The sequence below is a fragment of the Danio rerio genome, chromosome 5 (assembly GCF_049306965.1).
Source record: "Danio rerio strain Tuebingen ecotype United States chromosome 5, GRCz12tu, whole genome shotgun sequence".
NCBI lineage: Eukaryota > Metazoa > Chordata > Actinopteri > Cypriniformes > Danionidae > Danio > Danio rerio.
Window position 1 is genome coordinate 37,452,819 of NC_133180.1, and position 14,519 is coordinate 37,467,337.

The 14,519-nt window shown below is 35.6% G+C and overlaps 1 protein-coding gene across 6 annotated transcripts in view; it reads right to left on the bottom strand.

Moving 5' to 3' along the window:
• The window catches only part of taf1 (TAF1 RNA polymerase II, TATA box binding protein (TBP)-associated factor), a 40,987-nt gene that overhangs the window by 1,870 nt on the left and 24,598 nt on the right, over window positions 1-14,519 (bottom strand). Inside the window, exons 27-40 of one of the 6 annotated variants that reach the window (XM_073950442.1) lie at window positions 14,260-14,471; window positions 12,517-12,625; window positions 12,276-12,374; window positions 12,020-12,197; window positions 10,855-10,922; window positions 10,653-10,775; window positions 10,040-10,132; window positions 9,867-9,951; window positions 9,703-9,770; window positions 8,165-8,281; window positions 7,606-7,671; window positions 7,134-7,229; window positions 4,919-5,141; window positions 4,692-4,842 (exon numbers count right to left, since the gene is read on the bottom strand). In XM_073950442.1, the coding sequence (XP_073806543.1) occupies window positions 4,692-4,842; window positions 4,919-5,141; window positions 7,134-7,229; window positions 7,606-7,671; window positions 8,165-8,281; window positions 9,703-9,770; window positions 9,867-9,951; window positions 10,040-10,132; window positions 10,653-10,775; window positions 10,855-10,922; window positions 12,020-12,197; window positions 12,276-12,374; window positions 12,517-12,625; window positions 14,260-14,471 (1,688 nt within the window). Of the gene's footprint in view, window positions 1-4,691; window positions 4,843-4,918; window positions 5,142-7,133; window positions 7,230-7,605; window positions 7,711-8,164; window positions 8,282-9,702; window positions 9,771-9,866; window positions 9,952-10,039; window positions 10,133-10,652; window positions 10,776-10,854; window positions 10,923-12,019; window positions 12,198-12,275; window positions 12,375-12,510; window positions 12,626-14,259; window positions 14,472-14,519 lie in introns of all 6 variants that reach the window. The other 5 variants (XM_021476170.3, XM_021476171.3, XM_021476169.3 and 2 more) reach the window with 5 other exon arrangements.

The window sequence follows — 14,519 nt, forward strand, 5'->3', positions numbered from 1 at the left end:
CAGTGCTGTCAACAAATGTTATAAACTCTTCATGTGCTGCCTAGACATATGTAGCGAAAAAGAGTTGACATACATATGACATACCGTATGGTGATATGAATATTTATATTAATATTGTACATGTATACCAATAGTATATACATCTATTATATTAAATAGATCAATTTATTTACATTTTCCGTTTTATCAGTGGTTTAGCAGTTTTAAAGTTTTTTACTCAAACAGGTTTATACTTGCAGAAAGATATTGAGAGCTATGTATAAAATCAACGAATAACACCTAAAGTGGTATTTATTTGAAAAAATTATATGCAAAAAAAAAAAGATCTAACTTTTAAAATTATTTTGCATAAAGTATGTATAAGGCCTCAATAACTGATTCAACCACTTGAAAGCAGAACTAACTTCTCTTTAGACCAATTGTATTTCTACCTCTATAATGGTGCTGTCAACAGACATGACATGTAGTGAAAAAGTGTTGACATATATTGATATAAATATTGATACTTGGTCACACAATTTTTTTTATCAGTTCAAATGTTCAGCAGTTTAATAGTCACAAAGTATTTTAATCTGTTGTACATGTACTTGCAACTCTGCCTTATATCGTGATGTTAAATGTGTACAATAAAAATAATTGCAGCACGACTGTAATTTACATCAATCTCTGGACAGCTTCACACACACAGAGCCAGATGGTGGCACCAGTTCATGCAGTGTATGTGTCATAAAATTCAAAAGTGAAAGCCACCATTCTGCATATGGGTAGTGGCTCCCTGACATGCACATTGGAGGATTAAACATTATAATTGTTTTAAATACACAGTGTATCTCACAGACACAAGACAATAAAAAAATCTTTAAGTATAAAGGTACAATCACATCCCTGAATGACATCTTGAATGAAGTCCTGAACGAAGCAGAACTACAGCTCATTTGAGCATGGGTAACTTTTCACTTTAAAGTGAAACCTGAGGAAACAATTCCTCACAAAAAAAATTAATGCAATGATCATATGAACTGAAGCTAATTTATTTATTTATTTTTTTGTTGCAGTTTTAAGACGTCCAAGTTATTCAAGCCAGCAATAACTTGCATTTGAATGGCACTGAACTGTTTCAGCTCAAATATACACTACGGGTCAAAGGTTTGGGGTCAGTTTTTTTCACAAAGAAAGTTATATAGTTCATAAAGGCAGAATTTATTAAATATATAAAAAAATGTTAAATTGTTAAATATTTATTACAATTTTAAATAACTGCTTTCTTATTGCATGTAGTTTCAAATGAAATTATTACTCCATTAATTATTGCTTTTATTACCAATAATAATAATAATAATTAATATTAGGGTGCTTTCACATCTGTAGTTCGCTTCATTTGGTCCGGACCAAGGGTAATAAATGATACATTGTTGCATCTTCTGCCGTCTTTGGGTCGTTTTCACACCACACTGCTGGCTTTGGTAAGAACCAGTTGAAACGAACCAAAATGCAGTCATCTGACAAAATCCACATCTCTCATTGGCCAGATGTTGTTGAACATATTTCCTAAACTGGTTATTGATTGGTCAGAATTCACGTGCAGGAAAATGCCAGTGAACTCCCGAAGGTAAACAAAACCTTTTACTCTGGAGGGACGACTGCGCTGGCTGATTGTATCCCTGCTTTAGACAAACTATACATTACGAAAATGAAGCGCGGCCACGGCTGGAAAACAGTGTTTAATGCATGGCTCGTCAATTCAGGAGGAGCTGTGAATTAATTCAGTTAAACTGCGACATGGTCATCTTGCGGAAATATTACCAACGATCCATCAGGTAATGTTTTCCCATCTCTCTCTGTTGGTAAAGCGCTGTCAACAAATATTTTTCCTCCATATCCCATAATGCACATGCATCGACCTACGGCAGCTGAATTAGTCCAAAACGCGCAGTACTTTTTGCGGTTGGACCTTTTTTAGTACGGATCATATTCTCACCACAAACGAACCGATCCAGGGTTCGTTTGAAAGCGTACCAAGACCACCTCTTCAAGTAGGTCTCGGTACGATAAAGGCTGATCCCTTCACCGTGGCCGTCGCTGTCACTGACGTGAACCTCTCAAAAAATGTAACTACACGTCGCAACGACGCGTAGCGTAAGCTCTGTGATTGGTCGGCTTGGTAGCGCTGACGAGTCTGGGCGGGACCGAGAGCCGCGCGAATGGTGCGAGCGATTGTTTGCAAGTGTGTAGTACCGTGAAGGAGCTCCGGATGCAGTTTTGTTTTGTGTTTACCAAGTGTGCCGCAAGCCTACGTTTGAGTGAAGGTTTCGGCCGTTAGATCGCCCCCTGGGGGCTGGCTGCAGTACAAGTCATAAAGCCCGCCTCCTCCGTGTTAATGAAGGAGACTTGAGCCCAAATAAAAAAAAATATTACACTTGCAATAAAATGTCCCGAAAGATAGTTCTGGTCGATTAAGGCACTGGTTATTGTGCTGAAATAGGTGCAGATCTTCATTTTTGTAAACAGTTTGTTTTTAGCAGTAATTTAATGCTGGGCGTGTCATCGTGATTGACAGCTGTGATTGACAGTTTCTCAAAGCGCGGCGTCTGAGCTTCGGCAGGAGACTGAAGTAGACTGAAGTGTTATTATTCGATTTCTGTGTTATTTTACCATGACAAAATGAGTTCAGCAGTAAACTATAGTTTCTGACATACATGATCCTGGTGGAACACTGTTTATTCGCTAAGTTCAGGGCTTTTTTCGGGCTTTATTAGTTTGCTGATACACGCCTAGCCACCCAGATAGCAAAACACAGTTCCGGCTAGATTCTCGCCTGCCGGAGACTTATCTCTTAGAGCTCAGACTGACTAATGTTACCTCTGCTGGACCTACTCCGGATGCCTGGACTCACTACCCAATTCCAGCCCGAGTCAATCAAGCCAGATGCGGCGGCCGAGCGAGCAGGCGCTGCCGCATGCGAGCCGGAATCAGCCCGCGACGCCGCGAGTAAGTTATGTGTTGTGGCCTGGAGCTGGCGCGATTGAATATATAAAAACCCTCATATTTGTTAACGTTACTACATCCATTTGTGTTGATATGACAGCAAACGCATGCTGAGAAGTTCGGGGGGCGTAGTTGATTTTACATAAAGCGTTTGATTGGAAGCTCGACTCTGCTCATTTTCACGGCTCCTCCTCTGGCTCCATCAGACAATCCTTCTGCGCATGTCTGGCTCCAATTTTAGCAGTCTTTTGCGACAGTTTGTGCCCGTCAAGCAGGCGTTTTGCCCTCAAGGCGTTCAATGGGAAAAAGGGCTGTCGCGTCGTCCATATTTTTTACAGTCATTGGTGTTTACCTCATAGTTAAAGCCACTTGTACATCCCGGAAGTGTTCAGGAAAAGCAAAACAGCAGCGAAGAAACTCGACACAGAGGAACATTTACACCTCACTGCCAACTAGCGTTTCGGGAGTGTTAATGTAGACCAACAGAGACAGCGTGCAGAATTATAACGAATTCTAGCAGGTGTGAAAGCACCCATAGAGTAATTTCTGAAGGATCATAAAGACTGGAGTACTGAAGCTGAAGATTATTCTTTAAAATCATTGGAATAAATGATTAAGTTCAATGATAATCTACTTTTGAACAGTTAATTAATAGTGCAATAACATTTCACAATTTTACAATTTGTACTGTATTTTTGATGAAACAAACACAGCTTTGGTGAGCAGGATAAGCTTATTTTAAAATATTTAAAAATCTTATAGACCTCAAACTTTTGACCAGTAGTGTATGTATCCTGATTTTTAAAAGGTACCAGGTTTTTAGTAGCCAACCCTAGTAATGTCTTCTCTTTACAACAGTCCTAGTACAGCCATAGCTGTAGTGTTTTTGTGATAATAACACGCTGAATAGACAGAGGTATGAAGAGTAAAAAAAAAGTAAGAATATGAATAATACATTAATCAAATCTGAAATCTTGAAATTATTCAAACTTTTGAAAGGTAGTGAACTAGCATTAGAAAATATTTAAACCTGATTTGACCTAAGCTGTTGTGCTGTTCTAAAAACATTTTATGTATGATTAATTCACTGGAGCTAATGAGAGGAGCATGAAGCATGACTAGAAAACTGCTGACCAAGGAGCATTACCAGGAGGCGCAAGAATGGACTGACTTGCTTAAAACAGCCTTGGGTGGAGTTTGTAAGTTTGAGAAGTAATGGACAAGGAATTAGAAAGCAATTCTGAGATTAAAAAAAAATGAAGTAATAAATCACAAACCCACATAAGCAAAAAGCGATTTAAGCTATATTTCAGCAACTCTGCTCCAGGTCAAGTCTAAAAACGACCTTTAGGGATTATAAATTCTCTGTAAACCACAGCTTTTTGGTGCTTATTTACAGTGGCTAATCTATATACAAATTTATCAGCAATAGTTTAATAGATCATTTTAAGGGATGTAAACAAAATCAATGGTCCCAACGCATTTCCTGTTTTACATTTTAAATTTCTATAGCTTCCGAGAATTCAAAAAGAGCCGCATATTGATAAATACTGTTATGATAGCTGTTTTAACAAGAAGTTAAGGTTGAATTGCCTCCTGTTACAGTTCTAAAATAGTTTGATAGCAAGCAGAAAATGTTCATGAGCCAATGACATGACCACATTGAAATAGTATGTAAGGTTAAGTGTGTATGCAAGTATTCTGACCTGACATTGCTGTCCTCCATATGCGTTAAGCCGTCAGGTCCCTCCCCTTCATATGACATCATACTCTCCTCCTGTTCAAGTCCAATCCGTGTACTCTCTTGATGTCCCAGGTCAGCATCACTATCACTGCCGCTCTCAGACAGTTGGATAGCTTAAATGGAGAAAAGAGAGACTCAATGTTACACACAGAGATGACTTAAAGCACAAATACTCAAGCATACACTTACAGGAGAATGGATTATCGCCTTCCTCCTCACTGGCATCATCTTCAGCATCTGACATCAGCAGATCCTGGTAAAGCACACTGGCCTGTGCTGGTCGACTGGAGCCCTCATCATCATCGTCGTCATCTTCATCAATGTGCATACGCCTCGGTGGCCGCATAAGGAGCTCATCATCTTCATCATCGTCATCCTCATCATCCAGATCTCCATCTTCAACCTGAAAGTGCTAAAACATTCCAGTGCAGGCATTTAAATCTAAACCATAGCATTTAAATAGCATATTTCCACTTGTTTTCAAAATGCTTGTTGCCTTTGGGGTGGACGGTGGACGGAATGACTGTGACTAAAAGCCACACCATCCACTTGTTAAGTCGTGACGTATCGTGAAGTAAGAAATACTGTTTCGGGTAGAGAAGCAACGATTAACCGATTTCACTATTAACTGCCCTTAAATTTGTTACGGTTAATTAATCATAAAAGCTTCTCAACACAGTGGAACAAAACTGCTGCAACTAAAACTTATGGCAACTGTGCGCAAGTTCCGAGCTTGTACGCCGAGGCTAATACCCACGCACACTGGATTAACTATGGCTGAGGCTATTTACTAAAGGTTGTTCACAAATTACGTTTTTGGCTCATGCAAGTTCGATATTTCTATATTGGGATCGATGCACACGTGGAGCAAGAGACGTGCTTTCCAAGTGCACCTAGTTGAAAGAATGCCGTGAAAGCACAGTGAGTCACATGACAAGAACAGGACTTATCAGCTTCATACTTTGTCTAGAATATACACATTTCTTCTCCAAAGACAAAAAAAAATTTAAAAAATACCAAACTATTTTGCATCATAGTTGATCAATTGTGCCTTTCAGACAGAGTTTCAGCAGCCTTTGACTACATTTGTTCCCTGTAAAAGGGAAATACTTAGCTAATATGTAGCTTAGACTTAAATTAGACATACTTTTTTTATTTAGTCTTATTTTTATTTATACATTTTTTGTTCTGTCATTAATTTTAAGTGTAAAATTATTACTTATGTTTAAAGGTCAAAATCTTTTCAAATAGTCCAAAAATCACAATTTATTGACGATGCACAAAGACCAAAGAGAAATGTAATATTGTTGGTTTTTTATGATTATTTTGTGCGTATTCATCGGTTAGAAAGCAGCAATAAATAACACTTTAGAATAAAAGTTTTCATGTGATTTTCTAAACCAGTAGTGTTTTGAAATTAATGAATGCATCATAAGTGATAACCGTGATTACTCAATCTATAATCATACAACCAAAATCTAACATCGCTGCATGCCTAGTTTCCAGTTCCAAGCCGCTGCTCAATTGAACTGAAAAAATATTCATTTATGACCACTCTTTAGTCACAACACACATTGAAGTGAATTTTATTATATAAAATCATGGTGAACACAACAGTCTCTGGACTTGCTGCATCTCAGACACAAATATTTTAACAATTTAAACGACCTTTCTGGTCGTTTAATATCAGGCATGAGTATGTATATATATATATATATAATAAACGTTTACAAAGCGCTGTAATACTTTTAAAAATCACAATCGCTATATATATATATATATATATATAGCGATTGTGATTTTTAAAAGTATTACAGCGCTTTGTAAACGTTTATTATTACCATTTGCATGAGGTCACACTTAATACTTCATTTTGGCGGATACCATAATTGCAATGATAAAAGAATGTAAGTTGCATTGGTGTTTGTGTCTCATCTATAATTGCATAAATAGCAAAATATATATGGCCATTGCTGTTTGCTTGCTTTTTGCAGTTAGATTTGAAATCAAATCAACTGTTCACTGTGTTTGTATGCCTTTTGCCTTCGTAATCGGGCTTAGAAAAAAATCATATTGGTATTTGCAATAATTGGCCTACAGATTGGCTATCTGCTTCCAAATAAAAATATTTATTAGTGTCTTCCAAAATTCACAAAGATTCTTTCAAAACCACTTTAAACAACACTTCAACTTCCTGGAAAGTTTTACCAAATGTGTCTCTTTCAATTTACACCAGTCAACATATGTGCACACTTTGCATGTTTTCATTTGTAAAATAACGTGAATCACATTGAGGAAAAAAATTATAATTAATTAAATCATACAATAACACGTGAAAAAAGTAACTGAGGATCCTCTTAATAAAGAACCTTGGACTAAGGGTTTGTGTGTGACTTCTTTTTACCGGAGCAGGTGTTTTCGGTTTGCCGTCATCATCTTCCTCAAATCCTTCTATGTCCACATCAGACTCCTCTTCACCCAATCTGCCTCTGTGTCGACCCTATGAAACATACACACAGAAATAACATTAAGAAAAGTGTAGTGGCACTGTAGTGGACTGATTAGAAAGTGCATGCAGCTGAAGATGGAGAGATGAAGGGAGGAATGGATGGAATTTATTTCTTTATTTATATTAGTTCAGGGTTTTGAATACTGGAGCCTCATTTTATAAAAGATTTTGGTTTAAGCTCAATAAAGAGTAGTACATCCTGAACATAGTTTAATCCTGTAATGAAGATGTGTTTGAAGGCATCAGAAACCATCACAGCACAGGGGCGACCACATATTGAAAGAGCTAAAGCAAGCCAGCCACTAAAACGAATGAAGAGATGGATGGAGAGAAGGACAGATGGATGAGGAGAGGGAGAGAGGAATACCTGCCCCCCTCTTTTCTCAGGGGTGGGAGGGATTAGCGTAGCCTCGGCTAACAGACTAGAGTCTCCCTGCAAACTCACAGACACACTGTTCTCACACACATCAGGCTAAAAGAGAGAAAGAAAAGAGCGAAAGAAAGGGAGAACAAAAGAGAGAAAAACGGAATCGAGAAATAAATAAAGAGGAAAAAAAAGAGAAATAACGAGAGAGAAAAAAGGAAACAGAAATAAAGAAAGATACACAGCAAGACAAAAAAAACAATAGCAAGGTTGAAAGAAAAAAGGCAAGAAAAAGAAAGAGAGAGAGAGAGAAAAAAAAGCCACAGATACAGAAAACAAAGCGTTTGTAATAAAGGTAGAAGGAAAGACAGGAACAATGAGGAAATGTGAATCAAACAGCTGTTCACTTCAGAAGGTTTGGATTATGACAAGAGAAAGAGAGAGAAAAACAAGCTTCTGTTTGGTTTCTGTCAGAGCCTCTAATGCTGACATGTGTCATTTCAGCTGCTATAAAATACACCTGCACATAGAGTGCTTGAGATCATAACCTCAGTTTGTGTACCTGCGGTGTATACGGCCCTGGAGTTAATGGATCTAAACTCTCAAGGTCTGCAGCGTCCAGAGCAGCTTCTTTAGCAGTAAGGATGTCTTTCTCCAGCTGAGTCAGGTGTTCATCATACTAATACAAACACATCAAAACATACGTGAAACAAAGCACATGAGAGAGTTGAGCATGAAAATGAGAATCAAATATCTGTATAAAATAGAAATCATGCTTCTCAAACAATTTTTAATAAACATATTTGCTGCAATCTATTAAAAAAAATCAGAATGAAGGATTTAAGAACTCATAAAGAATAGAGCTGTGGTAAAGAAATCACACATCGATTCTGTAAGATTCAAAATGCATTACTGTTCCCTCTTGAATCAATTCCAATCTTAGTCTTTAACAGCAGATGGCACTCTAGGATAGTTTGTTATCGTATACTCAGGAGCTGTGTATGGACACATTTTATATGTTTTGCCTGTTTGTTTCCAGAACAATGGCATTTTGGAACTGAAAACGGATAAATCTGATAAATAAAAGAATGTTTTTGAAAAAGTTGTGTCTATGTTATTACCAAAATGCGAGTGTCTATGAAAATGATGATGTGTAGATTCAAGACAAGAGTAAACAAACACAACAACGGCAGACTCCTTTTTTAGTGTCTCCAATGGTAGTGTTGCTGTTGCTCAAGGGTTTGCTAGCGCTTCATTAGTAAAGTGTGTATTTACTTCACATTATAGCGTTCTAAAAAATGTTGTTTTGTAAATGTGAAAAAATTATTGAACAGAAGGGAAAAACCTTTACGTTTTAGCTATATAACTGCCGTGTAAGCGCTGCCTTAAATACTTAAGGAAGAGCACTTGTGCTTTCAAAATTTGCAAAAATTAATAATTAATAATTTGCAAAATGATTGTCTGAACAACTCATTTTAAACTCTGCTGTAAGTTGCTTAACCTAATACTTAACTTTATTAATGATTATTTTAGGTTCAAGTAGTATTTGTAAAAAATGGATGCAGAGAGATGGATGTTTGTAAAGCATATAGTGCCATCTGTTTTTAAAACTATCCTCAGAATCAATTCAAAAGATCAGTGATGTCAAACTTAGTTCCTGGAGGACCACAGCTTTGCACAGTTAAGCTTTAACCCTAATAAAGCATGCCTGATCAAACTAATGGAGTTCTTCAGGCTTCAGGACTACAGTCCTCAGAGTTTGACACCTTTGATATAGAAAATGATGCCTTTTTGAATAATCTTTATGAAAAAAATATTCAGTGACAAACATATTTTAATGGTCATATGTCGAAATTAGTAGTGTCAAATTGAGTGATATTTTAGGTATCAATGTTTCAACCCCAACTATAAACAGTTACCCCAGTGTTTCTGTAATAATTTTGAAGTTTTGTAACCAGTCCTAACAACACCGCTTGAAAAGACAACAAACATCAAACATAGCATTAAAATTGCATGGGTGTTTGAATCAAGAATGAGAACTTTTAACAACTGAGCAGCTATAGGAGACAACAAAGAGCTCTGACTCTCACACAGACTCACCTCCGCTAAAGTCTGCTTGCAAACGTTCACAATTTCCAGAGCAGTTTTTGTATAAGGACTATCAGGACCTGAGAAGTAGAAAAACAGAATGCAAACGTGAAGCTTTGATGTAATGCAAGAGGAAAGAGCATTTTTATAAGTATAAACATTCAACTGTTTCTCACCATTATACTTGACACTGTTGGTGTGAATGAGACCCACATCTGAAAGAAACACCTCTCGATTCTGATACTTGTGCTTGGAGATGTTCTACAAAACACAGACAAATAAACAGTTCAGAGAATCTGACCTAAACTACAACTGAAGTTTACTGTGTCCACACACAGATCTTCCTGACCTTACGGAGTGTGTCCAGATCCATGGGGTTGATGATGACTTTATAATAGTCAGGAACAAATTTCTTGTTAACTGGATGATGGAAAGGCCAAGACTAGAAATAGAAAGAAAGACATAAACCAATTAAGAAAAAGCTAATCACTAAATCTGAACATCCAATGAAAATATCAAATATTACAGATCATCTTTGATTTAGTGTTAAAGCTAAGCAGGTTTTTAAAAGTCTTTTCATAATTTCAATTAAAAACAGGAATATACCACAATTTAATATGGGGATTAAAAAAGTGTTACGTGCATAAAGCTAAAAAAAAAAATCTTAATCACTAGCTCTCCAGACTGTTAAATTAAGCACCTCCTCTTTTTTGTAAATACTGGTTTTATCTAGTTTATTTTTTTTGCATTATTAGTTATATGTCTATTTGTTGTTCAAAGTAGGCAATGAGTAACTAAAAACAATTCTCAATGGATTAATATTAAACAGAGGACTTTGAGTTGAAGTCAGCGATTAGACATTAGTCAGACAATAATAATAATAATAGTATGTGTGAAGTCAACTGTTCAACTAAATCTACAACATATAAAGGCAGAACAAGAAAAAAAAAAAAGTCCCTCACGTCAGGTACGGCCATCATCTTCTGTGTGACAATGTTGTCGAGGATGAAAGAGAAAGCAACTTGATCATCGTCATCCAGAAGAGGATTAATGGCTTTCTCCAATCGAACAAGACGCTCCTCTTTCTGCAAAGAGATAGACAAGTATTAGTCCTCAATCCCTCCAGGAGTGTGTGGGTAAAGTGCTAGTAAAGCATTCACTTACCTCTTTGATCTTTTCAACACACAGACTCAGCATTGCTTGAGCAACAACAGTTAAAGGATGCTTGGCACCTGAAAACACACACAGAAGGAGATCATAATTTTGTACTATGGAGTAAAGACCAAATAAAGATGAATACGGTACAAAAATTAACCATTAGTTATCACTATACTTCCCAAGTTTGATTACATAAAAAATAACAACTTTGTATGATGAGTTTTCTTTAATAATAATAAAAAAAATAAATGCTATATTGGGCACATTTGTAACACAATTGTCTGAGCGCTGGATAAAATCAAGTTCAAAATCCAAAGGTTTTTCTAGAGGGAAATTTTGTTATCTCTATTTAGAAGTCCATAATCGAAAAAAAAAAGAACAATAACAGGCCTAAAAATGATTTATTTTCACAAATTTTGAATAATAATAAAATAATATTAATAATAATAATATTAATAATAATAACAACAACAACAACAACATATATTAGAGCTGCACAATATTGGAAAAAACTGACTGCAATATTTTTTTTCACTGCAATATACATTGCGATATAAATGTAATTTCAGCAGATAAATTAAATAGCTTGTAAAGAAATCATAATTTTAGATCGGTTGGGATGATTCTGTAGGGAAGTGTATCTGCAAATAAATTATTTTAAAAAATGACAAGAAAACTTAGATGCAACAGAAAAACACATGCAAATAATAAACTTTCACACTAAGGTTAAAATTTGAAATTAATCCACTATGTTGTTAGCTGTAATGTCTCATCAACTATAATCTTATCATCATCGATATCGATGCTGAAACAATACATTGTGCAGCCCTAATACTGTATGTATATAAAAAAGCATATTATGAATGAACATCTCCACATTCGGAAGACTTTTACAAAGGGCTATGAACACAACTATGAAGTCTAGTGTACGGAAGGATGTGCTGCTGATGTAGAGATTTCTGGCTCTGTGCAATGAAAAAAGAAAATCTCATGTTGAGAAAACAGCCATTTTAAATATGTAGTCTGTAACGAAATCTACAGACTCAAATGGATAAAGTGTGACAAAAAAAAAACACTCAAGATAACTTTGGATGTTTTGTTTAAATAAAAAGAAATAATAAAAATAAAAACACAAAAAGCTCAAAACTGACAAGTTCCTTGTGTTACATACCATTATAAGTAGCACTGTTTTTGAAGATGAGCTCAACGCTTTCTCTGAACTCCTCTCGTGAAGGGTACATGCGCTTGCGAACGTTTTCACGTAACGTCTGCAAATCCATCGGCCGTGTGATGATCTTGTAATAATCCTTGACCACTTTGCCATTGACAGGAGTGTGAAACGGGTACGTCTGAGACACATACATCATAATATTCAGTGTCAGAGCATGTTTGTATATCAGTAATATAAAGGTGTGAATGTGTCTTACATTTGGAAGATCCCTCATGTCATTAATGATGCTCTCCAGGACCGAAGAAAGCGTGACCATGGGGTCTGTCCTCCTGCGGTGAATAGACTTATGAGGCCGCTGGGAGAAAGAGAGTGGGAGACAGAATAATGAATGATGGTGCAACACTGAGGTACTGCTATATGCTGGTCACTCACAGGTTTTATAGGCACCTGTGATTAACTATTACTGTATAAAAAAAGCACTTAAAACATACTCTTACATTGAGGTAGTCACAGTGCACCGTTGTCCCCACACGCCTCTTCTTTTTAGGAGGAAGCTGCTGCTTGGGGAACTTCAGAACCAGAGATTTCCTCCGCACTTCATCAGCACTGCAAACACACATTCATTGTGGATTAGGATTACAAATACAAACATTTCAGAAGCTGAACATATAGATTATGCAAGTAGGTAACAATACTTTAAGGAAGTTGACTTGCGATGTGACATGCCATTCCTTTTCTAAAATTACCTATACTATTTGAAACATTTTGTATACAGTATATTAACAGATCTCTAGATAGAATAGTTTAAATTCATGTAATTTATTTGTTTTTATTCACTAAACACATTTTTAGATTCTGACATTTCTATTTTTCTAATTCATTTTCTTATAATTAGTCATTTTAAATTACTTTTTATTTTATTATAATTATTATTATTATTATTTAGGGGTGGAAACTCAGCAGAGATTAAAAAGTTGATGGATAGATATATGTCTACATATGTTTATGTAGTTATGTTGCAGCCTTTGCAATTAGATCTTATTTTATAGATGAAAACAGCAAATTTTGCAGAAATAGGACAAGTTTGCACCCCTGATTATTGTATTTAACTTTGTTTTGTATATATTTCAATTTGAATAATTTCACTCATTTAAGTAATCCATTGCATTTTATTTTTGCTACCTGCCAATACCTTTTTTTTCAAGTTTAGACTATTAAACTTTTATTATGCCATGTAATGGGTGGGGCCTCTTCCAATGTGACATCACGCATTCTGTGTACATCGATTTATGGGTAAAACAAACTGGAGCATATGCAGGGCTTCTACAGGTTTCACCAAGTCAAATTTAAGACTTTTTAACACCATTGAATGAAATGTTAGACTTACACTACCAGTCAAAAGTTTGGAGTCAGTTTTTTAATTTTTTAAAAAATACTAATTGTATTTATTTTAATAAATGAATCATTTTTATTCAAAATAATACATTTTAATAATAATTAATACATAATTATTTATTAAATACTTCTTCATTACTTATTGCATGTGGTTTCAAATGAAATTATTACTCCAGTCATTATTGCTTTTATTACTTTTACCATTAATAATAAAAAATTATTATTATTATTATTATGATTCGAGTGATTTTTGAAGGATCACGTGACTGAAGACTGGAGTTTTAAAGCTGAAAATTCATCTTTAAAATCACTGGAATAAATTATTAAACTAAAAGAAAAACTACTTTTGAACATTTATTTTATAGTGCAATAACATTTCACAATTTGAACTGTCTCTTTTGATGAAGTAAATGCAGATTTAGTGAGCAGGAGAAATAATACTGTATACTAATACTGTATCAGTTATAAACTGAGTTAAGCTAAAAGATTTATTGAGATGTGTTGTTGGTGATTGGATATGCGTTGATTCGAGTGGGTAGCTTTACATAAACAAAGAAAATGAATCCAAGTTTAAAATGATTTAAGACATACAAAACAACATTTCAGGGAGCTTAAGGCTTTTTGAGGTATGTAATGCTTTTGATACTTGTAAATGTAATACTTTTTAAGACCTGGCGGACACCCTCTAAAGGAATTTTACAATAATGTGCACTCACACACACACACACCACAGATACATATTCATGACCACAAAACATACAAAAGGTAATTTTGCATAATATATACTCTTTTTTTCTAAAACCAGTAAATGCTGTAGAATATGTTAACTTCGATGTGTGTATTACCTCTCAATGAGTTGTTTTCCAAGCACAATCTTGGTTCCTTCTACTTTAATGAGTTCTTCATTATCATTGTGGATTACAGTTTTCTCAAGCTCCTCTTCCTGTTCCTCTGTCATAGCCACCGGATTGGAGGGGGGAGCATTGGTTTGGTAGTACAGCGGGCAAAACTTGTTGGTTCTCATATGGCCAATTGCACCACAAGCTCCACATTTCAGCTACACAAAAAGTCCAAAAACATTATAATTAAGTCTGTGAGGGCAAAT